The sequence below is a fragment of the Saccopteryx leptura genome, chromosome 3 (assembly GCF_036850995.1).
Source record: "Saccopteryx leptura isolate mSacLep1 chromosome 3, mSacLep1_pri_phased_curated, whole genome shotgun sequence".
Classification (NCBI taxonomy): domain Eukaryota; kingdom Metazoa; phylum Chordata; class Mammalia; order Chiroptera; family Emballonuridae; genus Saccopteryx; species Saccopteryx leptura.
The window spans coordinates 322,883,237-322,906,926 of NC_089505.1; the positions used below are offsets into that span (position 1 = coordinate 322,883,237).

A 23,690-nucleotide genomic window follows, 5' to 3' on the forward strand; every position below is an offset into this window, starting at 1 on the left:
TAATAACATGCTGTTTAACCTTTAAGTATTTAATGTTACAGTGCTCCCTTGACTATCGCGGGTGTTAGGTTCCAGAATCCCCCATGATAGGTGAAAATCCACAATGTAGCAACCTTATATTTATTTTATTATTTATATATATTTTAAGTCTTTATTTCAAATTAATATTCCTTTAATATGTTTTAATTAATATTTTTTATATATTTTATATTGTTTTCAATTTTTTATATTGATATTAGGGGGTGTTAAAATCCTCTACTAATACTGCATAACTGTTGATCTCTTCCTTAATGTCCATCAAATTCTGCTTTGTATTACATTTAGGTGATCCTATACTGGGTTTGTAAATATTTACAATGGCTGGTGTTATCCTCTTGTTGAATTGCTCCCTTTACCATGATATAGTGACTTTCTTTGTCTCTTACTATAGTTTTTGTTTTAAAGACTATTTTGTTAGAGATGAGCAGATATGAAGCAGCTGTGGGATTTAGCTGTTTTGCACCAGTTTGGCAGAACTGATACCTAATTTTTTTTTAGTTTGATGAACTAGTTGTTAAAATGGCACTTGTAATCAGTGTTCTCTCTAAGGTGGGCCCCTTGGCAGCTGATCATTGTGGAAATCACAAATTTAAATTCTTTACTTGGGCTGGCTGACTGTGAGTCTCTATCATGTTCAATGCATGAGAGCTGCTGTGTAGGTACTCACCACAGGAAGGAAAATTTGCCTCAGCTGGATTTGGTAAACGATGAGCTCTCCCTTTGCATATGCTGTGTGTAATGCTAATTGGATTCTGCTCTAATATTGTCTGTACCTAGCCACTGGATGTGATGGTTCTGGGTCTCTTAAGAAAAACTTGGTGCAGACCAGAGTAAGACACTGCCAGTCACTAGTCCTCAGCAACCTATTTGGAGTTACCAGCAATCCAAATTTTGTGACTACCTCTGCTGGGCTTACGTGCACATGGCAAGACCAAGCTGCACACGTAGGCTGGTCTTTACTAGCACCATGCCTGGGGTCAAGTTAGCAAAAGATCCACAGTTCCCTGAGAGCCACTTCCTGCTGCCTCTGTCTTCTGGCTCAGTCTATGGAAAAAAGCCTCTGGTAGAGTAGAGAGACTGTGGTTAGTTATCTCCCCTAGGGTGGAAGTGCCTGTCAGAAATCAGGAAATATGATAGGTGTGGCTCCCACCTCAAAATCCCATATGCCCTGAAAAATTTTTTTCAGACCTCAGTGGCTGTAACCTCTAGGAGTTGGGTGTGTGGGGCCTCTCAAACCCAGAGATTTGGTCTGCCAACAGCCCAGAGAGTTTCTACTGAATCTCCCACGAGGAGAAAGCACCAGTCATAATTTCTGAAAAGTAAGGGGAATAGCACCAGCCTCAAAGCCTGACTACTGAGTCACTATTACCTCCTGCATCTGCTCAGCCCTTTCATTCCTGACCAAGGCTGCTTAATTTTCAGCAGGGCCCTATCTTCATAGGACGGGGAAAGAGAGATTCCTAAGAATGGGGCTGTTGCTTTCCCCCAAGCTGATGACACACATAGGTTGTACCCCAAGAAATATGGCACCTGCAGTATTGGAGAATGATACAGCACAGGGGTCTTGATGGATCTTCCCCCACTGTGTCTCTCTCCGGGGACTCCAGTCTGCTCAGCCTTCCCTCTGCTGGAGCCCAGTCCAAGAGGCTATGAACAACATTGTCTGCATTGGCCTTTTAAGATAGTGTCTGTACCGCTGAGATCAACCACCCTTTTCTGGCAGAAAAACCTCACTCCTTTTCACTGCCAAATGCTATGTGGGCATTTCTTCTCATCTATAGTGTTCTATGCTGGGGAACCTCAGCCATCACTCACTTCTGGGAGTGGGGGCAGCCCTTTTCGTATCTATGCCCTTCCTACCAGTTTTAATGTGAAGCCTTGGTTATGAGACTTCTCTTCCATTTAGTCTGGAGTTGGTTTTTCAGTATGCTTGTTCTTAGACTTAGTTATAACTCCAGTTGGGTCCTGGGAGGAGACGAGTAAAATGTCTACCTACTCCATCGCCACCTTGGATCCCTTCACAAACCTGTATCACTCTAATATAATCTGAAATGATACTATCTTAATTATAATGTGTATAGATTCTTTTTCATCCCTATGAATTTTCTGATTGCCTTAAAGTGAAACACTTCCAAGAACAGCCAGAAAATGGCAGGATAGTGATTACTACTCCTGAAGGCCATTGTGGTTTCTTTTGTGTCAAACTGGTATTGACTAGATTCTCATCTCCTATTTAATAATTTTCCTTTGATGGCATCATAAGAATTTGCTTACCTTTTCCTGACTAATCCCTCCTTCCCAGCACACCCAGGACAGAAGACCCACGCATGGTATATAAACCATTCATATCATTATGTTCTCCCTTACACACAGAGAACCCTGATACAGATTTGGATTTTACTAGCCTTAAAGAGAAAGTCAGGCTCTCGAAATAAATTCAGGTAAATTTTATTTATTTACTTCTCCTCCATTAGCATGAGATTCTAATACCATGTGATGGCAAGTTTTTGACAATTGTGGCCATATTTCTTTTTTAAAAATCAGACTTGAATATCATTTCTAATCAGTTTTAATAATAATTAACTAATTATATTAGTTTAATAATATGAACATAATTAATTATTAAATTAGTAAATTCATTAAACTGATTTAATACTCATGAACGTATCCTGATTTTAAAAGGATTTTATTAAAAAACACTTTTTGGTCTTAGGAAATGTTTATATAAGTCTCATATGAGAGTTATAAAAGAGCTGCTGGTCTCTGAAATTCCATATTTAGAGAAAAATGTTTTTGGAATTTTTCAGAAGCAGTGCACTGGACAGTCATAGCTGACCCACACAGGTGTGTTATTTAATTTTTCAATATCAAAATAAAAAGTAACACTGGCCATCCCTAAATAATGTGAGATTTTGTGTATCAATTTTGATTGTTAGGTTATAAAAAATCACAAGCTCTCCCAACACCATTCACATTCTACTTGGCTATGACCAACTGGGCTGTGCTACTACACCCATTTTCCTAAGATCAAAACAATCCACTATCTATACACTCAGCTTTTCTCACATATATTTATTGCTATCTTGCTTTATTTGAATTTGTTGTTTAAAATCCTGTTCAAGGTTTAAATAAAGGATTACAATAAAGGACTACCACTAATCCTTACAATTATTGAGAAGGATTATAACAACTTTTTTCTTAGGTTATACTTTGATAAAGTAGAAAGTGTGATTGATCTAAAGAATTGGTGTCTTTATGGGAAGAAAGAGAATGACTTCTGTGAGGACCAGAGTCCTAAGCAGAGTACTAACTCAAAAACTGCCACAGTGACTCCAGTACCAAGAAGGGTCAGGTAAGCTTTAAGATTTTTTAGAGATGAATGGATTAAAAGGTGCCCTTCATTATGCAGTATGTATCATTCCTATAGACATAACCTTTATGGAAAGTACACCCAATAAGACAGTACAAGACCTTTTCAACTGTTTACAAGGATTATACTCACAGGTTAGAAACTTCAAACACTCAAATTCCTTCATTCTAAAATTCTAACATATAACCTACAAAAAAATCCTCATTTTGATATTAAAGATGTTGATAAAGAACTATAATCAAATAAACATGTTGTTTAAAAAGTTGTTATCATTTTTGAAGAGAAAAATTTCCTCTCAATATGAAGGCATACTTTTAGGAAAAGAGAAAAATGAATATATATATGTACACAATCTATATTCAGTTTATATAGTTCTAGTGTTTTGTGGCAACATATTTATTTTATCAAAATTTTATACTTTGTTTTCTATAAACTTATTAAAGCATAATTTAACTTGTGTTAACAAAAGTAGAAATCTTAAATTTGACACATAATAACTAAAGTGCTGACAGGAGTTTAAAGTTATTTCAATTATTCTTAAAATATCTGCAGCTCATTTCTCAAAGCTAATCTGAACACATTACCTTTGTTGCAGCATCAAAGCAGATAAATCCTGTGCTAAAGTCAATTGTCAGTCCCATTAGATGACTTTCTAGCACACAGGCATATGTCTTGCACTAGACAGAACAGAAAACACTGTTATTTTTAATGTGATTGATGCAATATCTATGCCAACAGCTAATATTTATCCAAAACTGTGTGAAAGCTTCTGTAATAAGTTTTTATATAATAGCTATCAGTAGTAATTGTGTAAGAAATATAATATGAACATATTTTTTTTTAAATTTATTTATTGATTTTAGAGAGAAAGAGGAAGGGAGAGAGACAGACAGAAACATTATCTTTTCCAGTACATTCCCTGACAAAAAATTGACCCTATAACCTTAGCATATAGAAAGCATGCTGTAACTAACTGAGCTATGGGGCCAAGGCTATCGACATCCTAATGTTAATAAAACAGAAGCCAAGCATTTTTGACTTGTGAAGATGTATGCAGAACCAAGTTTCCAATCTTCTTTAAAGAACTGTTGTTATTTTTACCACACTGACTCTCCTTGTTGTATTGACAATAAAACTGGTACAAAAATTTTTAGGTGTAGGCAAGATTATGTTGTTAGTTCCTCCAGTTAAATATCACTGCATTTTCATTAAACCAAAAGTGATTATTAAAGATTAAGGTATTACTTAAATTCTTATGCCAATTTTATAGATATTTCAAAAAAAGAACTCTTAGGTACAAAAACACAGAATCTGAAACCAAGGCACAAAAATTTCTTACTTCATATTGGTTTTTTGTAATACTGTACCTAAATGCACATTAAATAAATCATATTATTACTACCATGATGGATAGATACATTTGCCTTCACCAAAAAGACATATTCCATATTCAAATGTTTAAGTCTAATTTGCATAGAAAAGTTATAACCATGCCAAATTATTAATTTGGAATTAACTTTTTTAATAAAAGCCTATTAGAAAACAAATTTAATAGGCCTTATAAGTTTATTTTGAGTGTAATTTTATTTATTTAATACATAAGCATATTCCATGCTTGCATCCACACGTTACTACTTGTTAAAACTATTACCAGTCTTGAGCAATGTTTACAGCTATGTAAGTTTTTTCAATTTAGACATAATTGTTATTTACTTTCAAGTACTACCATGTAGAAATAATGTGTCAGCAAAAAATTAGCATTAAAAATGTTAAATTTATATCTTCTTTTTTCCTCTTTTTTTTTTTTTTTATCAAGTGAGAGGCAGGGAAACAGAGAAACAGACTCCTGCATACACCCCCACTGGGATCCACCCTGCAGTCTCCATCTGGGGCTGATGCTCTGCTCATCTGTGGCTGTTGCTCTGTCACTTGGCAACTGAGCTATTTTTAGCACCTAAAGGGAGGCCATGGAGCCATCTGCAGTGACTTGCTCATTCAGGTCATGGCTGTGGAAGGAGAAGAGAAAGAGAGAGAAAGGAAAGAAGAAGGGGGAAGAAGCAGAGGGTCACTTTTCCTGTGTCCCCAGACTAGGAATCAAACCTAGGACTTCCACACACTGGCTGATGCTGTACAACAGAGCCAACCAGAAAGGTCATAAATTTGTATCTTTAAGTTCAAATTACCAATGGAATTATATTGTATCAATAATCATTAAATGAAAATGATGTATGATATAGATATGATAAAAATTGAGAAATACTAAAATTTCATTCTGTAATATACAATCTTAATAAGAATATATAATGAGTACATGTAATATAATTTAATATTAAAATATTTGACTTATGAAACTGATCACAAAAGGTAGGGAATATTTTATCACTTCATATTCATTTTGAAATATCCCCTAATTTTCTCAAGCAGTATATTTAATTTCTATGTTATTTTATAATAAAAATTAAATTAGAGTTATAAAAAATTATACCCTTTTATGGTTGTTCAAACTAGAAACACCTAGAAAGATTTTTGCACAATTAAAGATTATTCACATTTAAATATATATCATACATATTTAAAATATTTGTAAATATGACCTTCTAAAAGACAGTTAATGTTCTATAGTTTGATAAAAACACATACAAAAGAGTTTGAAATTATAATTATAATAAAAAAAAAGTAATGTACTTTTCCCCTTAAAACTTCTATTAAATTAGTGTAAATTCAATACAATTATCTACATCTTAATAGTACTGGTCATTTACTCTGGAAAAATTATTCAAAAATAAGGCAAAGTTACTAAAAATATTTTAAATGAATTACGTCTTATGTTGGTATTTTAAATACTAGAGAAATATTTAAGATTTTATTCATATAAAATTTTGTTTTTATGTTTTAATATTCACATTTCCCAAATATTAAGATGTTAATTTATGTGAGAAATATAGAATATTTAGAAATGCCTGCATTAAATGGATTACCTTTTAAAATAAATATGTTAATATTTACATTATTATTAAGTACATGAGCAGTCATGAAATGTGAAAATAGGGAAAGGATTAGATTAGAAGATAAGAAATGTTAGCATGCAGTCCTACTGTTGAAAAATAATTTCAATGTAATAATTTTATTAATTAAATAATTGTGTTAATCAATTTGTTAACTTTCTTCCTTTCTGCTTTTTTCACAGTGAGGATATTGAGAATATAGAGTGAAACATTAAAATGTTGTCCATGTAAATATATTCATATTCTTGAATTTTGAAAATAACAATACAAGTGTTCTGTCATATTTATAAGGTCTACTGGAAAGTTCTGTCCGTTTTTGGAATGAAACAAAATACAAATTTTTCTTACCATCAATAAACTTTATTAAATAATATAATTGCCATTATTATTAATTATTTCTTGCCAGCATGAGGGCAATTTGTATATCCCATTTTTGAAAAATGTTTTATCTTTTGATGTGAAAAATTGAACCAGTGCTTGTTTGATATCTTCTTCATTTTTGAATTTTTTGCCCTTCAAAAAATTTTGTAAGGACAAAAAGAAGTGATAGTCAGAGGGTGCTAAGTCCAGGGAATATGGTGGATGTGACAGACATGCTTCTGTAGCATTTCTTCCTTGTTGAAATTTGTAAAAATTACAGTGGCGTAAATGAACTTTATCAGTAGCCATGGGTACACTATCACTTCACACATAAGACTAACGTGAATCAACTTTGTTTTAATTTGCTACGTCAGTATGTATACATTAAGTGATAAAAATAGAGAGGCACACATGCGCCAAATAAACATGTACTTACGTGTCGAAACTTGTGATAGAAACGGACAGAACTTTCTGGTAGACCTTATATATCAGCTAAAGTAATTAATGTAACAATATTGTTAGATTTTTATAGAAAATTTATGACTGGGTTACTATGGAATATATTTAAAAATTCAAAGCTTCAAATGCATTAAATATTTTGCATTTCACTTACTATATACATAATAAATTGGTGTTTTGAATAGATAAGGTGATAGTCCAAAGAGATGCACTCTCAGGACATCAGCTTAAGAGAATTAAGCCCAGTTAAAAAACCATAACAAAACAGTATTGAAACACAGTAAAACAACATAATTTCATCTCTCTCATTTCTAAACATAAAGAGACTTAAAATGAAATCTTAAATTGAGAGACCAATAATAGGTAGGAAACACTATGTAGTTGTTTTCAAGTGAAATGTGATATTCTAGGGAAATGCTAATAGGACAACCTAAAAATGTCAGTTATAAATTAAATTTATGTCAACTCATTAAACTAACAGATTTAAAGCTGAAAATGGTATTAGATATTGATATTTGAAATAGAATAGTAATTAAGATAATTTTTATCATTTCAGTTATATTAAGGTATGTATTTACTGAATTGAAGTTCTATAAAGTTACATTATTAAAACAATATTGCTCAATTACTTAAACATTTTTAGACATATGCATGCAGATCAGCAGAACTATTAGAAAATGTCAATTGAGAAATGATAAGGGTGACAAATGGTGATAGATGAAGACTTGACTTGGAGATGCTGAACACATCTACTATACAGAGATGTGTTGAAGATAGAACTGGGCAGCTGAAACACATATAATTTTGTTAACCAGTATCACTCCAGTAAACTCAATTTAAAAATAAAGAAACAAAATAAGTGAAATTTGAGTCCTTTTTCTGCTCTCTTTCCTGATTGTCATATCATACTGGTGCGATCATCATTTATGTGCTGAATATAAGATTGTAGTCAGAAAAAAATAATTGTTCTAGAATTACTCAATATTATATTATCATCATCATATATTTGTTTTCAAAAGTTAAGTATCTACTTTTAGGTTTAAGTCCTACCTCTGAATCCATTTGCATATGGCAACTACACCACAACTATTCAGTTTCGCCACACGTCTCTGTCAGCAGTCAGTGGCAAAGCCAATATTTGGTATCCTGTTCCATTTCATGGTTCTATAAATTGGAGAGGCTGAAGGCTTTATAAAATTTGATCTAGATATAATTTTATATTTAAGAAATAAAGTTTAATAAATATTTACTGAATACTAGTGATGTACAAAATGTATTGTACTTTAGTGGAAGATGAATAAAATCTCAAGCATACTACAACTTAGTGTGAGCAGTATCAAATACACATCATTCTAATATAAGACAGTGTAAGCAGAGTTAAGAAAATAATATTGGTGAGAAAAGAAATATTGGTGTTTACAAGAGGGAAAGTTTGAACAGAATTTTGTGGATGTAATAGTGGCAATCAGTGGGCAGGGTAATCTGGAAATCAGAAATATCTTCATAGACAATATGACCTGTAAAAAAAGTTCCAAAGTCTATGTGTAGTTTTGATAGGTAGAAATGAAGTCTGAAGTGAAGGCTTTCTTGCAAGAATGGCATTATGAGTGAATAAAGCTATTTAACTGAAAATGAGGTAATCATGACTGGAGAACAGGAAACAGTCATGTAAAAGATTAATTAAAATCAAATTATTTGCATTTTAGATATAAACTGGAGCCAATTCTAATTAAAATTACCAATATATTTTTTTGCTGAATAGTAGAAAATAGCCTAGAGAGATCAAATTTTAGAAAAAAATAGTTTTTCGGAGTTGTATTACTACTGTATTTGTTTAATAACAATGGCTAATTATTGAATGTATTTAAGAAGGAGGTCAAGACTCAGAGAACTTTATTTTTATGCTAATTTGAATTTATATGAAAACTCTAGGCTAGTAGGCATGCATCTGTGTATCACAGATCCTAAAATTTCACAGACTCTCTCACCTGTATTCGTTCCACTTCTAGAAAGGCTGCTGTCTGGAAGGCTCTCTCCCATTGGGCAAGATCACAGTCTAACTCCACAGAGAAGTAGAGGTCCTCTCCAGACTCAGACTGCACAGTGAAACAGTGTTTCCGCCGGTCCAGCAGGTCACTGTCCTGATGAAAACCTGGAGTTATACGGGCTGGCATACATTAACTGATATTGCTTACATTGTCAAACCAGAAGCCAGTCATACATTAATAGATTACACTTTTCGATATCACTAAGTCTTCAATAAAATTGGTCACTGCTCAGAAACAGATTAAACAAGACAATACACAGATAATGCATTATAATAGTGTACACTTAAAAAACTTATTTTATTAACCAGGGTCACCCAACAAATTTGATTTTAAAAACTGGTCAATTTTTAAAGTTAAATTCCAGACAAAAATCCTTGCCTCAGTCCATGACTAACCTATTTCTTCTCTGTATTGATATAAAAGCATGTTCACAAAACAGAAGATTTCTGGCTTCAAGATTTACTAGCAATGTTTCTTACTATACAAAAGGATAATACAAAATGCTGAAATAAATAGAGTGTGAGTTTGGCCCTAATAGAAATAATAGCCTCCAGAATACTTTTTGATCATTGGAAAGTATCATTTAATAACAGTAATAAAATATCAACTAAGTATGTCTTTGTGTATTTTTCTCATTTATGACCTCTTTAGTAATAGCCTCTAGTCTTTTGGATCTATTCCAAGTGTTCTGGATAGTTTTTTCAGACTAATATTCAAATACAGCCCTTTCTGGGATATGACTCAGGTTTATAAATCAATATTAACAGAAATAACATATTGCAAATATATTTTTCTAAGGTATTCAGATATTAATGGACATAAGTGAAGTATATTTTTATTTTAGAAAACAAAAAAATAGATCATGTTTTTAAAACAATTATTGAACACAATATCACATCATAAATACCATATTAAGAGGGGAGAAACCAGAAGAATGCAGGAGAGTAGGTGCTGCAATGTCTGTGATCCTACACTCAAGCCAATGACCTCAGGGTTTCAGACTGAAGGAGGAAGGGCTGACTGAGAAAGTTTGAAAAGTAACAAATCACAGCTGTAACCCCTCTTATCAGTTCCCTGAAATAAACTTTCAACACCAGCAAGAGGAATAGGATATGTGAATAGTGAAGGACAGACAGTCCAAACCTCCTCCTCTCTTACCCCGACCCCTCCCAGAGACACAAAAGTCATGTAGGTCTGCAGACAAAGAAGTCAAAGAAATCAGAAACTTGTCACATCAAAACTAAAGCTGTAAAGGTATATTAAACTCAGAAAAACAAACTCTGGGGAGCTCATGCTTTAGTGCTACTAACCTCATATGCTTCACTGGATACTAATAAATTCTTTCTTTATCAAGTTGTCTTGGCATCTATTATCCTCCATTTGCAGCCATTTCCTGCCACAACATTATACTTAAAATATTTAAAACTAAAGGCAGAAAGCTGCCAAATATTGATGAGCTATTCCTATGCAAGTTTCTGCATAGAGCAGTATGATTTCTTCTCCCTTTGCATTACAATTATGTAGATCAAAATTTGCTAATATGACAAGTCATTTTTTCCTCACTTTTCCAGATACATTTAACATTGCTCTAATTATAGCTATATTTTCTTCAAGTTACTGGCATTTTTGTTTTTTTATTTTTTTATTTAATTTTATTTATTCATTGTAGAGAGGTGGGGGGAAGAGAAAGGGAAAAGGGGAGAGAGAGAGAAGGGCAGGGGGAGAAGCAGGAAGCATCAACTCCCGTTGTGCCTTGACCAGGCAAACCTGGGTTTTGAACCTGCAACCTCAGCATTCCAGGTTGATGCTTTATCCACTGTGCAAACACAGGTCAGGCTGGCATTTTGTAATTAAAAATGGAAATGATAAAAGAAGAGATAGATATTTAAATATTTTTTATATTATATTAAAATTTTTGTGACTCCTATTTATTTATTTTTTATGTTTTGCTATGGATCTTTCATTATTGTTATTGAAATATATTGGGGTGACCCATATAGAATTATATAGGTTTCAGGTGTACAGTTCTATAATACATTATCTTTATATTGTATTGTGAGTCTACCATTCCACGTTGTCCCCTTTCATGTCCATTTTTTCCCACTTTACCCTCTCCTACTTCCCCTCACCCTCTTTTCAGTTTTGTAATCACCTTCCTGTTCTCTCTATGAGGTTTCTTTTTTTTTGTTGAATTTCTTCACCTTTATCACTTAGCCCTGAACCTCTTCTTTTCTGAGAGCTGTTAGTCTACTTCCTGTATCTATGAGTCTGTTTTTATTCTGGTAGTTTACTTATAAATTACTTTATAAACTATATTACTAAACTATTCTGTTCTTTACTGTTATGTTTGCTGCTGCTTCTTTCACTGTTCTGAACTTGTAGTGAATCAGAGAATGATTCAGTCATTAGTTGTAAAGTTATTTAAAACGAACAAAAACAAATTTTTAATGAAAAAAGAAAACAGACACATGATGAATTCTTCAGCTATAAAATTATTATCATTTAGCAATTATTGTCATAATTAAAAATGAGAGGAAAAAACATAGTATCAAAATTAAATCTTGACAATTAATTTTGAATTAAAGTTTCCGGAATGGTCAAGTCTTTAAAGGGACTTATTAAATCTACATCAGTTCCTGTACAAATAAATGATAGTTTACATGACCTATTATAATAATATTTTTATTTTTATAAAAATACACATAATATTGTGTAGTGAAAATTTTTAAAAAGTGAAAATATTTTAGGCATATTTTCCATCATCAGATGTTGTAGAAGAGACATTTGCAAAACTGACTCAAAATATTACAAATCTGATTCTGTACATCACAGAATGAAAAAGTTGTATATTATCAGCCCATATGAAATACATGGGAAAATAACATTTGTTTTCAGTTACATTATAACAGACTAAAATGTTAGGTCTTTCTGACTCTGTCTTGTTCAAGCCTGCATTATTCCCATGGTCTTCAGGTTAATATCTCCTTCGTAGTCTTTTTTTTTAAAGAATTATTTGCTTATTTTTTAATTGATTTTATTGAAGTTTCAGTTCCCTAAGTCTACAACACATTTCTCTGCACTGTATTGTATGTTCACCCCTAAGTCAAATCCTTGTACATCACCATTTCTTCTCCCATATGCTCCTCTATCACACTGTTGTACCTTTCCATGAGTTTTTCTGTCTTTTTTGCTCTCAACTCCTTCACCCAAATCCCTCCAACAGCAGTTAGCCTGCTCTATGGAAGAGTCTGTCTCTACTTCATTTGTTAGTTTGTTTTGTTTATTAAGTTACACATATGAATAAAATCATATTGTACTTGTCTTTCTCTGACTGACTTATTTTACTCAGCATAATGATCTCCAGGTCCATCCATGGTGTTGCAAAAGGTAAGAGAGCCTTTATTTTTATGACCACTTAATATTCCACTGTATAAATGTACCATAGCTTTTTATCTATACATCTACTAATGGGCACTTGGGCTGCTTTCAAATTTTGACTTTTTGTAAATAATGCTGCAATGGACATAGGGGCACATATATTCTTTTGAAATAGTATTTTGGATTTTTTCAGATGAATTCCCAAAAGTGAAATCGCTGGGTTATGAGGCAATTCAATTTTTAAGTTTTTGAAGTAATTCCATAATGCATTCTACAGTGACTGTACCAAACTGCATTCCCACCAACAGTGCGTGAAGGTTTCCTTTTCCCAAAACTTTGTTGATTTATCAATGATAGCCTCTCTGACAGTTATGAGGTATTATCTAATTGTAGTTTTAATTTGTATTTCTCTGATGATTAGTGATGTTGAGCATCATTTTCATATGTCTATTGACCATCTGTGTGTCCTCTTTAGAAAAAAGTCCAATTCAGTATTTAGATCCTTTACCCATTTTTTTTTCCATTGGATTATTTGTTTGTTATTTGGTGTTGAGTTGTTTGAGGTTTTTGTTTTTTTGGCTTGTAACTTACTTTTGTTATTAATCAATATGTTATGAATACTTTACATGTCATTGAATATTTTTAAACAATTATTTAGGCTTCAGAGTATTACAATGTCAGGACATGTTTTCTATGATAAAATTAAAGGCTTTGTTGAATCTCTAGCTTTTTCTTTCACATGGTAACTAGCATTATATTTTCTTATTATTGCTACTGACATTGCACATTGAACTACCATACAGTTAAGTTTCTGCTTACATCTATGATTTATTATCATAAATAGTAATTCATATTCAGCATAGAAGCCATGAAGAACACAGAATATGCCCCCAAAAAGAAACCCACAAAGTTCAGTTGTGAATTCATCTTCTAAAGATAATTGCATAATGAGAATCTGTTGTGTATCCTTTTTCTATTCTCTTTTTCCTCTCTCCATATATGTATGTGTAGTTATAAAACCAGTATCAAATTGCATACACATGTTAGCCTCTTTTCTTCTTACCATTATAGTGTAAATGTGTCAGTTTTCCATTTACTTTTAATGTTTTTTTAACGTGTAATTCTGATGTGCTTCCCCAAATTCTTTCAGTACCCAACTGTCTCCTGACATTCCTTCCCTGCTCATCTCAGCTACTGCGTTAATACATGTCTCTACGGGAACCCGCATATCTCATGCCCAGAGTCTCTGGCTGCTCTCACCATTTCCCAGTTCTCAAGAAGCACACCTTGTATGCAAATTTCGCTTTCCGGATTGGCTAAAGAAAGAGCCAGGGACACAACCTAGAAGTTTGGGCGACTTAGCTCCCTGAGGGGTGTACTTTGACCAGCGGTAAAAAAGAGAATATTCTCAAGACCCCCAAATTCTCAAATCTTTTCTCAACTTATCTATCCCAAGACATAGTTTTCAAGACAGTATGTCCAAAGGCACTGCCTAGCACAGTCACATCACTCTGCATCTGCTTCTCAAACTCTGCCTTACGTTTTTTGCCTCATGATTGTTGCCCTGGAAGTACTCCTTCCAGTTAGAATCAGCCCTTAAACCTGGTCTCAAGGATCTCTTTTCAACGGACCCCAGCCTAAGAACCTGCGTAAATGGGTATCATTAAGGATATTATAACTTAGCAATTAATATCCCACTGATAAACGTTCGAACCCGGGAATTCCACACACCAGGCTGATGCTCTACCGCTGAGCCAACCAGCCAGGGCTGAGTTAAAGAACTTTAATATGACTTGTTAAAAAATTTCCTTTCCTGACCAGCCAGTGGCGCAGTGAATAGAGTATCGGACTGGGATGCCGAGAATCCAGGTTCAAAATCCCAAGGTCACTGGCTTGAGCGAGGGCTCAATCGTCTTGAGCCCGTGCTCACCAGCCTAAATGCGGGGGTCATTGGCTTGAGTGAGGGATCATAGATATGACCCCATGGTTGCTGGCTTGAGCCCAAGGTCGCTGGTTGGAGCAGGGGTCACTTGCTCTGCTGTAGCCCTCCCAGTGGAAGCACATATGAGAAAAAAATCAATGAACAACTAAGGAGACTAAGGAGTCACAGAGAAAAATTGATGCTTTGCATCTCTTTCCTTTCCTGTCTGTCTCTATCTGTCTCTTTCTTTGTCTCTCACTCTGTCTCTGTCACAGAAAAAAAAGTTTTTTTACTCTTAAAAATGTTTACACTACTTCCAGAAATTCTATGTCTGTGAATATTTTCTATGAAAATAATAAGGTCTATGTAAATATACTGCTCACAAAAATTAGGGGATATTTCAAAATGAATATGAAGCAATAAAATATCCCCTAATTTTCGTGAGCAGTATACATTTTGTAAGAATAGTTTTGACAATATTATTTGTATTAAGCAGTATTTGTTTGAGTTCTTTATAAATTTTGACTATTAACACCTCATCAGATGCACTATTAACAAATATGCTCTCTCATTCATTTATATTCTTTAAATTTTGTTTGTTTGTTTTTTTGTTGCTATGCAAAAAAACGTTTTAAGTTTGATTTAGTCCCATTTGTTTTTCTTTTGTTTCTTTTGCAAAAGGTAACATATCAGAAAAAATATTGCTATGGGAAATGTTCAGTATATCAAATCCTATGTTTTCTTCTAGGATTTTTATGGTTTTTAGTCTAAGTCTTTAATCCATTTTTAGTTTATTCTTATATATGATGTAAGAAGGTGATCTAGTTTCATTTTTTGCATGTATCTGTCCAATTCTTCCTATACCATTTATTGACTAGACTGTGCTTACCTCATTGTAAGTTCTTGCTTCTTTTGTCAAACTAAATATTAATTGACCATATAGGTGTGGGTTAGTTTCTCAGTTTTCTATTTTATTCCATTAATTTATTTGTTTTTATCACAGTACCATGCTTTGTTTTAATCTACTACGGCCTTGTAGATTAGTTTTATATTAGGTTAACATGATTCCTCCAACTTTGTTTTCTTTCTAAAGATTGCTGTGGTATTTGGGGTCTTTTGTGATTCCATATGAATTTTTGGAATATTTGTTCTAGTTCTGTGAAATGCACCATTAGTATCTTCATATGAATTGCTTTGAATCCATAGATTGCTTTGGGTAATATGGACATTTTAATAACATTAATTCCTCCATCTATGAACATGATATATGCTTCCACTTATTTGTATTTTGCTTCACTTATTTCTTCAGTGTCTAATAATTTTCTAAGTATTGGTGTCTTACATCCTTGGTTAAATTTACTTCTAAGTATTTTATTCTTCTTAAAGCAATTGTCAGTGGTATTGTTTTCTTAGTTTCTTTTTTTGATAAATTATAATGGTTGTATAAAAATGCAAATATTTTCCAAATATTTTATTCTGCTACTTTATTGAATTATTCATCAGTTCTAGTAGTTTTTTGGTGGGCTCTTTAAGGTTCTATAAGTACATTATCATGTCATTTACAAATAATGACAGTTTTACTTCTTTCTTGCTAATTTAGATGCCTTTTTATTTCTTCTTTTTGTCTGATTGTTGTGGCTAGGAATTCCAGTATTATATTGAATACAAGTGGTGACAGCAGACATTCCTGTTTTGCTCCTGATTTTAAGGAGATTGCTTGTAGATTTTGCCCAATGAGTATGATGTTTTCTGTGGGTTTTTAATGTATAGCCTTTATTACTTTTAGGTATATTTCTTCTATTCCACCTTGCTGATAGTTTTTAATATAAATGAGTGCTGAATTTTATGAAATGCTCTTTCTGCACCTATCAATAGTTTGTGATTTTTATCTTTCATGTGGTGTATCATGTTTATTGATTTGCAGATGGACTAACCTTATATCCCTGAAATATATCTCACTTGATCATGGTGTATAACTATGGAGGAACAATATATAAAAATATATGAATTTGAACTCAGTTGAACGTGAACAATAAGGGTCACAAAAAATGGTTATAGGAATGACTGAGTCATTTACTCAGAGTGAGAAGCCAGGGAGGAGGTTCTTATCACTTGATTGCCAGCCTAATTAATTATTCCAGAATGTGCTGACCTTTCTTTGTTCTTAGAGGTTATGCACTTGAAGGGCCTTTTGTAATAGCATCCAGACAAAATTTCCCCATAAAATAGGTAGGGTCCCAGACTGCCCCTGAAGCTCTAGAGAACTTCCTCTTTGATGGGCAAGGCAGGTGGCCGACTTTGGAGCCCAAGCTGAGACTTCTTGGTCTAGTGATATGTTCTTTCATGGTTTGGTGAGATTTGTACATACACTTAATAATCTTTTTCTAGTCTATTGCTTTAACTAGCTAACACTCTAGAACTCAGGCTGATGTTTCTTCATCTGGTGATGTTGTATAGAGCTATTTATTACTCTAGAACCCACGTTGATGTTTCTCTGTCTGATGATGTTGTGTAGCTTATTGTTGTGTTGATTATACTAAGCTTTTTCTTTACTCTACTTTAGATTACATAAGCTTAAATCCCTTGTGATTTTACCTTATTTTTTATTGTTAATAATCATAATAAAATTCCTCCTAAAATCTATCTGTGAATAATAGCATCTCTGTACCATGCCTCCTGCAAAGCACAATGACCTTCTTAATGTATTGCTAGATCTGGTTTGCTAATTTTTTGTTGAGCTCTGCTAATATTTTGTTATGAGCTATGTTCATCAGAAATATTGGCCTATAATTTTCTTTCTCTGTAGTGCTTTTATCAGGTTTTAGAAGTATAATTACGCTGGACTTATAAACTTGTAGGGCCAGCCAGTAGTCGTGGCCAACACAGCCACCAATTATGTGCAGGTTCCCATTAGATTAGGACAGATGGTAATGAAACAGTGGAAGCAAAAACTGGCGGGCCATAACTTTTATTTTAGCCTCACACCTGGCTGGAAAATAAACACAAACACAAAGGGCACCAAAACCCACTCATTCAGTGCTCACAAAGCTACTGACAACATCTGGGGTTCCTAGAATCAAAGGCCCCCAGTAGCTCAGTCCACTCTGGTTCCCCATCTCCTTCTCTCTGCACAAACTCTGCACAAACTGGCTTCTCCTTCAGTACCCGCCATCTTGGCTGCTTCTTTGCAAAAAGTGTAGCCTCCTCCTCATCCAACATTCTTCTTAAATCTTTTTTGGAACAAAAACCCCTCCTCCAGCACACATTAGCATAATCAAGTCCCTTCCCAAGCAGGAAGGTAATTAGCAGTATCACCTGGGTAACATCATTCACATGGGCAGCACCATGTCTAACAATAAGAGTGAGCAAAATCAAAATAACACAAATTTTACAAACTTACTTGCCCAACAAAACTGAACTTGCGAGTCTCTTCTCTTCTTGAAATTTTTGGGAATATTTTGAGAAGCATTGTTGTTACTTCTTTGAATATTTGGTAAAATTCACCAGTTAAGTCATCTAGTCTGTTTGTTGGGAATTTTTAAATTATTGATTCAATTTCACTAGCTGTAATCTGTCTATTCAGACTCAGAGAAATGTGTGTTTTTAGGAATTTATCCATTTCATCAAGACTGTTCAATTTGCTAGCATATAGTTGTTGGCTCCTGCTTAGTCTTGCATATAGACATGCAAATCATTAGAGAAATTCTGCTTGTTGCTCAAGTTTTACAAAAACAAGCCCCCCCTTTTTCCCTTCCCTTGACATAACATAAAGCTAAACTCTGTCCTTTCTTTAGATGGATTTAAGGATAAGGGACCCTTCTAATGTGACTGGCTTATGTTAAGCGCTTTATAATATCACTAGTAATTACAATATTAGGCATGACTAATACTGTTACTAAGCTGAATTAGATCAGACTCTGAATGTAGGATACATAAAGAGAGTGAGGAAGGCTCAATTTTCTAACAAAATTAACAAGATCCATAATGAAAGGAAAGCATCCTTCCTGAAATTGTTACGTAGGCAACTTTGACTCCTGCATTCTCTAAATATTTTGCATGTGCTGTATTTGTTTGTGTGCCCACAGATATGTGAATTTTGTACCAGCTTAAAGTACCTTTGTATATGTTAACCCTGATCCCTGCTCTCTGTTTATTGTCCTGTTATTAACACTTTTTATTTGAAGAACACTATATATATTACAAAATGCTTTTACAAACATTATCATTTTGCTTATTCTATGCTTGAGACAATTAAGGTCTAGAAGTTTTAAATTATTTAAGAAAGTAAAGAAACTAAAAAATTCAGAGATTTTTGAAATTTTAGTTAAAATATATTTTCAAAAACATAATTGTTGGGCAAATAAGTTTGTAAAATGTGATTTTTATGTTGCTTACTTTTATTATTAAAAATGGCCACTGCCCAACAACACACAATGGAGAAAAGAAAGCCTCTTCAATAAATGGTGCTGGGAAAACTGGAAAGCCACATGCAAAAAAATGAAACTGGACTACAGTTTGTCCCCCTGTACTAAAATTAACTCAAAATGGATCAAAGATCTAAACATAAGACCTGAAACAAGTAAGTACATAGAAGAAGACATAGGTACTCAACTCAGGGACCTGGGTTTTAAAGAGCATTTTATGAATTTGACTCCACAGGCAAGAGAAGTGAAGGCAAAAATTAATGAATGGGACTACATCAGACTAAGAAGTTTTTACTCAGCAAGAGAAACTGATAACAAAATAAACAGACAGCCAACTAAATGGGAAATGATATTTTCAAACAACAGCGCAGATAAGGGCCTAATATCCAAAATATACAAAGAACTCATAAAACTCAACAACAAACAAACAAACAATCCAATAAAAAAATGGGAAGAGGATATGAACAGACACTTCTCCCAGGAAGAAATACAAATGGCCAACAGATATATGAAAAGATGCTCATCTTCTTTAGCTATTAGAGAAATGCAAATCAAAACTGCAATGAGATACCACCTCACACCTGTTCGATTAGCTATTATTAGCAAGACAGGTAATAGCAAATGTTGGAGAGGCTGTGGAGAAAAAGGAACCCTCATCCACTGTTGGTGGGAATGTAAAGTTGTACAACCATTATGGAAGAAAGTATAGTGGTTCCTCAAAAAACTGAAAATAGAACTACCTTATGACCCAGCAATCCTTCTACTGGGTATATACCCCCAAAACTCAGAAACATTGATACATAAAGACACATGCAGCCCCATGTTTATTGCAGCATTGTTCACAGTGGCCAGGACATGGAAACAACCAAAAAGCCCGTCAATAGATGACTGGATAAAGAAGATGTGGCACATATACACTATGGAATACTACTCAGCCATAAGAAATGATGACATCGGAACATTTACAGCAAAATGGTGGGATCTTGATAACATGATACGAAGCGAAATAAGTAAATCAGAAAAAACCAGGAACTGCATTATTCCATACGTAGGTGGGACATAAAAGTGAAACTAAGAGACATTGATAAGAGTGTGGTGGTTACGGGGGGGAGGGGGGAATGGGAGAGGGAAAGGGGGAGGGAGAGGGGCACAAAGAAAACAAGATAGAAGGTGACAGAGGACAATCTGACTTTGGGTGATGGGTATGCAACATAATTGAACGACAAGATAACCTGGACTTGTTATCTTTGAATATATGTATCCTGATTTATTGATGTCACCCCATTAAAAAAATAAAATTATTATAAAAACAAAAACAAAAACAAACAAACAAAAAAAATGGCCACTGCCCAGTGAAACTGCTAATTACCTTCCTGCTTGGGAAAGGCCATTGTTATGCTAATGTGTGCTGGAAGAGGGGTTTACTTACTGAAAGGTTTTCAGAAGAAGAAGGAAGAAGAAAGAGGCCATGTTTTTGCAGAGTGAGAGCAGGGAGGAAGAGTGCTGGAGAGAAAGAAGCCAAGATGGAGGGGAAGGAGAGAGAAGCCAGTTTTTGCAGAGAGTAAGAAGCCATGTGGCAGATGGGATCCAGAGGAGATTTAGACTGGTGGGGGGTGTTTGATTCTAAGAAAACCTGGAAAAGATTCTCCAGGTTGTGGAATCAGAGAATGTGTGAGTGGGTTTTGGTGCCCTGTGTGTTTATTTACTCACCTGCTGGTACAAAGCTAGAATAAAGGAATGGCCCACCAGTTTTTGGCTCGGCAGTTTCTTTACCGTCTGACCGAATCTAATAGGAACCTGCACCTGCATGTGAATGGCTGTGATGGCCATGGCTACTGGCCTTACAATAATCATTCACAAATTTTTTGGATTGACATTAGAACAGATATTTTAAATTATATTTCTTAGGTTCAGAACTGTATGGGGGAAGAGGTGAGTATTATAACTAAGATAGATATGGGATAATTTTTCCCAAACCACCATAATACTAACAAAGTGGTCATTTTAAAGGATGAAATTCTCCTTAAGAGCATCTTTTTTCTTTCTTTTTTTTCTTCTTCTTCTGAAGTTAGAAGCAGGGAGGCAGTCAGACAGACTCCCGCATGCAGCCGACCAAGATGCACCTGGCATGCCCACCAGGAAGTGATGATCTGCCCAGCTGGAGCATTGCTCTGTTGCAGCTGGAGTCATTTTAGGGCCTGAGGCCAAGGCCATGGAGCCATCCTCAGCGCCTGGGCCAACTTTGCTCCAGTAAAGCCTTGGCTGCGGGAGGGAAGAGAGAGAGAGGAAGGTGGGGGAGAGGGGTGGAGAAACAGGTGAGTGCTTCTCCTGTGTGTCCTGACCGGGAATTGAACCCGGGACTTCCATATGCTGGGCTGACACTCTACTGCTGAGCCAACTGGACAGGGCCCTTAAGAGCATCTTTTTTGGCACCAGAATTTACCTGACTCAGATGCAAATATATTAACTGATATCTTACAGAAAACTAAGTCTGTGTTTTGTGACTCTTTTAGGCAAGGGATACAATGACTACAACCAACTTTCAGCTGTTACATCATTCATAACAATCTTCTTGTTTAAGTTTATCAAGTAGCATTGGCTGATTAGCTCAGTTGGTTAAGAGCTTCAACCAGAAACACAAGGTTGTGGTTTTGGTCCCTAGTCAGGGCACACATGAGGAGCAGCCAATGAGTGCACAACTGAGTGGGACAACAAATGTATGCTTCCTTTTCCCTGCCCCTCTCTCTCCCTTTTTCTCACTGTCTCTCTGTACATAAAAAAGTAATTAAGCCCTGGTCTGATAGCTTGGTCAGTTGGAGTGTCCTCCGGAACCAGTGGTTGCTGGTTGGATTCTCCAGTCAAGGCATATACAAGAGCAGTGCCATGTTTCTGTCTCTCTCTCTCACCCTGCTTCTCTCTCTCAAAAAATATATATATATCCACACAGAATATATTTTCAGCTCTTTGGTTGGCTTAAAACATGTTCAATTTAACTATCCACCTAGGGAAGCAAAAGAAAAAAAAAGAGTTTCAGTGAAGACAACCAGCCCATTGAAAAAGTGCTATGCACCATCAAAGGGAAAAATGCTTTTTGTATGATAGTGTTTTTTTAAAAATGGATGGTATAAACAAAATAAAATTATCAAAAAATCTTTTTAACCCTGGCATATAATTTCTATTTCTGATTTCTTATTTAATATACTTGAATGAGTTTTTATTTTTGTTTAATTCATATCAGCATTTTCCTTAAGATCTTATTAATACAAATCGGAACTTTACTGACATAAATTAACATTACTGGAAACAAAAAAGTAAAAAACAAGCAAGAGATATACAAAACAATAAAGTTAATCCTTCATAATTAATTGGATCTTACAAAATTACCTGTTGAGGTTAATGGTTTTAATTAACACTTATAAGATTCATCTTCCAAATTTTAATTCTAATACTTTACATCTAGGGTAAAAGAAAATATACTAGTTACTATATATGTGGTCATATGTAGGATTATAAACAGTAGGAATTTTGACTGGTCATGCAGTCTTGCCTTCAAAAAATGATTCAAATAATCATAATTTTAAATATTTCCAAAGAATAAAATTTGAATTCATAGCCTTTAAAACTTGTTATGTGAAAAATGTTCGTCAATCTTCTTTTCTGAGAACTGAATGTCTCACAGTTTATACTTTTTTTCTTAAGCTTTTTTAGATGTAATTAAAAATATGTAGTCATAACTTTTTAAAAAGTAACTTTTTATAGCCTCAATAATATTTATAAACATACCTTTTAACTTTCTATTTATATATTTTTATGAATTCTTGAATTTTATTGAAGTGACATTGGTTAACGTAATTATACAGGTTGCATGTGCCCAATTTCCACACTGTTGTTCTTAAAACAATTTATTTTATCTCTCCTCATTGGTGCTGTGTTTTAGTTATTTTATTATATTAGTTTATTTTCACTGTAACCAATCTAACTTTTTTGTAATTCCTCAAATAGTAAAAACCATCATCTAGCTAAAATGGACCCATACAGACCTGGCCAACATGAGACACAAAAGAATTACTTATGTCACCTAAAATTACATTTGTTTTTATATACCCTTGTACACTGTATTAGTGCTATACCTTGGGTAAGGGTAAAAGGTGCAGATCATAGTAGGAACTACGTTCTTGCTTGCAAACCTCTCATAAAATGTGTTCAATTAATCTTAAACATTTTGTCAGATGAAAGAGTAGATTATGGGCCCAACTATTCAATTAGAACTCAGGAACATAAGTGCTACAATCTTTGGCCTGACATCTGAGTCATTCTTCTGCAAAAAGCAACTCAGTGTAAAACAGAGTTCTATTACAGTCCCATCAAATGCTATTTTTTTTTCTGTTACTTCTTTTACAAATACTATAGTAAATTTTAACTGTAGAGTATTTCTAACAGAGTTCAAGATTGCATATACCCACAGCTATATCAGAAAGTTTTTTACCCTTTGCCAATCTTGTGCCCGTAGTAGGTATTCAATTAATGTCAATTAAAAAATTATTGCATGCCTACTGCATGCCAGGCACTATTCTGATATAGAGACATATCCTTGAGCAAAATCAATGACATTTTTGCCTCGTAGAGGGTTGTTGTTTTGTTTATTTGTTTGTTTTGGAATGGGGATGAGACAAATTACATAGTAAA

General features: G+C 34.1%; 1 protein-coding gene across 4 annotated transcripts in view; it reads right to left on the bottom strand.

Annotated features, from left to right (window-relative positions):
* Positions 1–23,690, bottom strand: part of SNTG1 (syntrophin gamma 1) — a 587,020-nt gene that overhangs the window by 29,240 nt on the left and 534,090 nt on the right. For all 4 annotated transcript variants that reach the window (XM_066379071.1, XM_066379069.1, XM_066379070.1 and 1 more), the window contains 2 exons: positions 9,222–9,374; positions 3,994–4,086 (listed from right to left, as the gene is read on the bottom strand). In XM_066379071.1, coding sequence (XP_066235168.1) covers positions 3,994–4,086; positions 9,222–9,374 — 246 coding nt within the window. The remainder of the gene's footprint in view (positions 1–3,993; positions 4,087–9,221; positions 9,375–23,690) is intronic.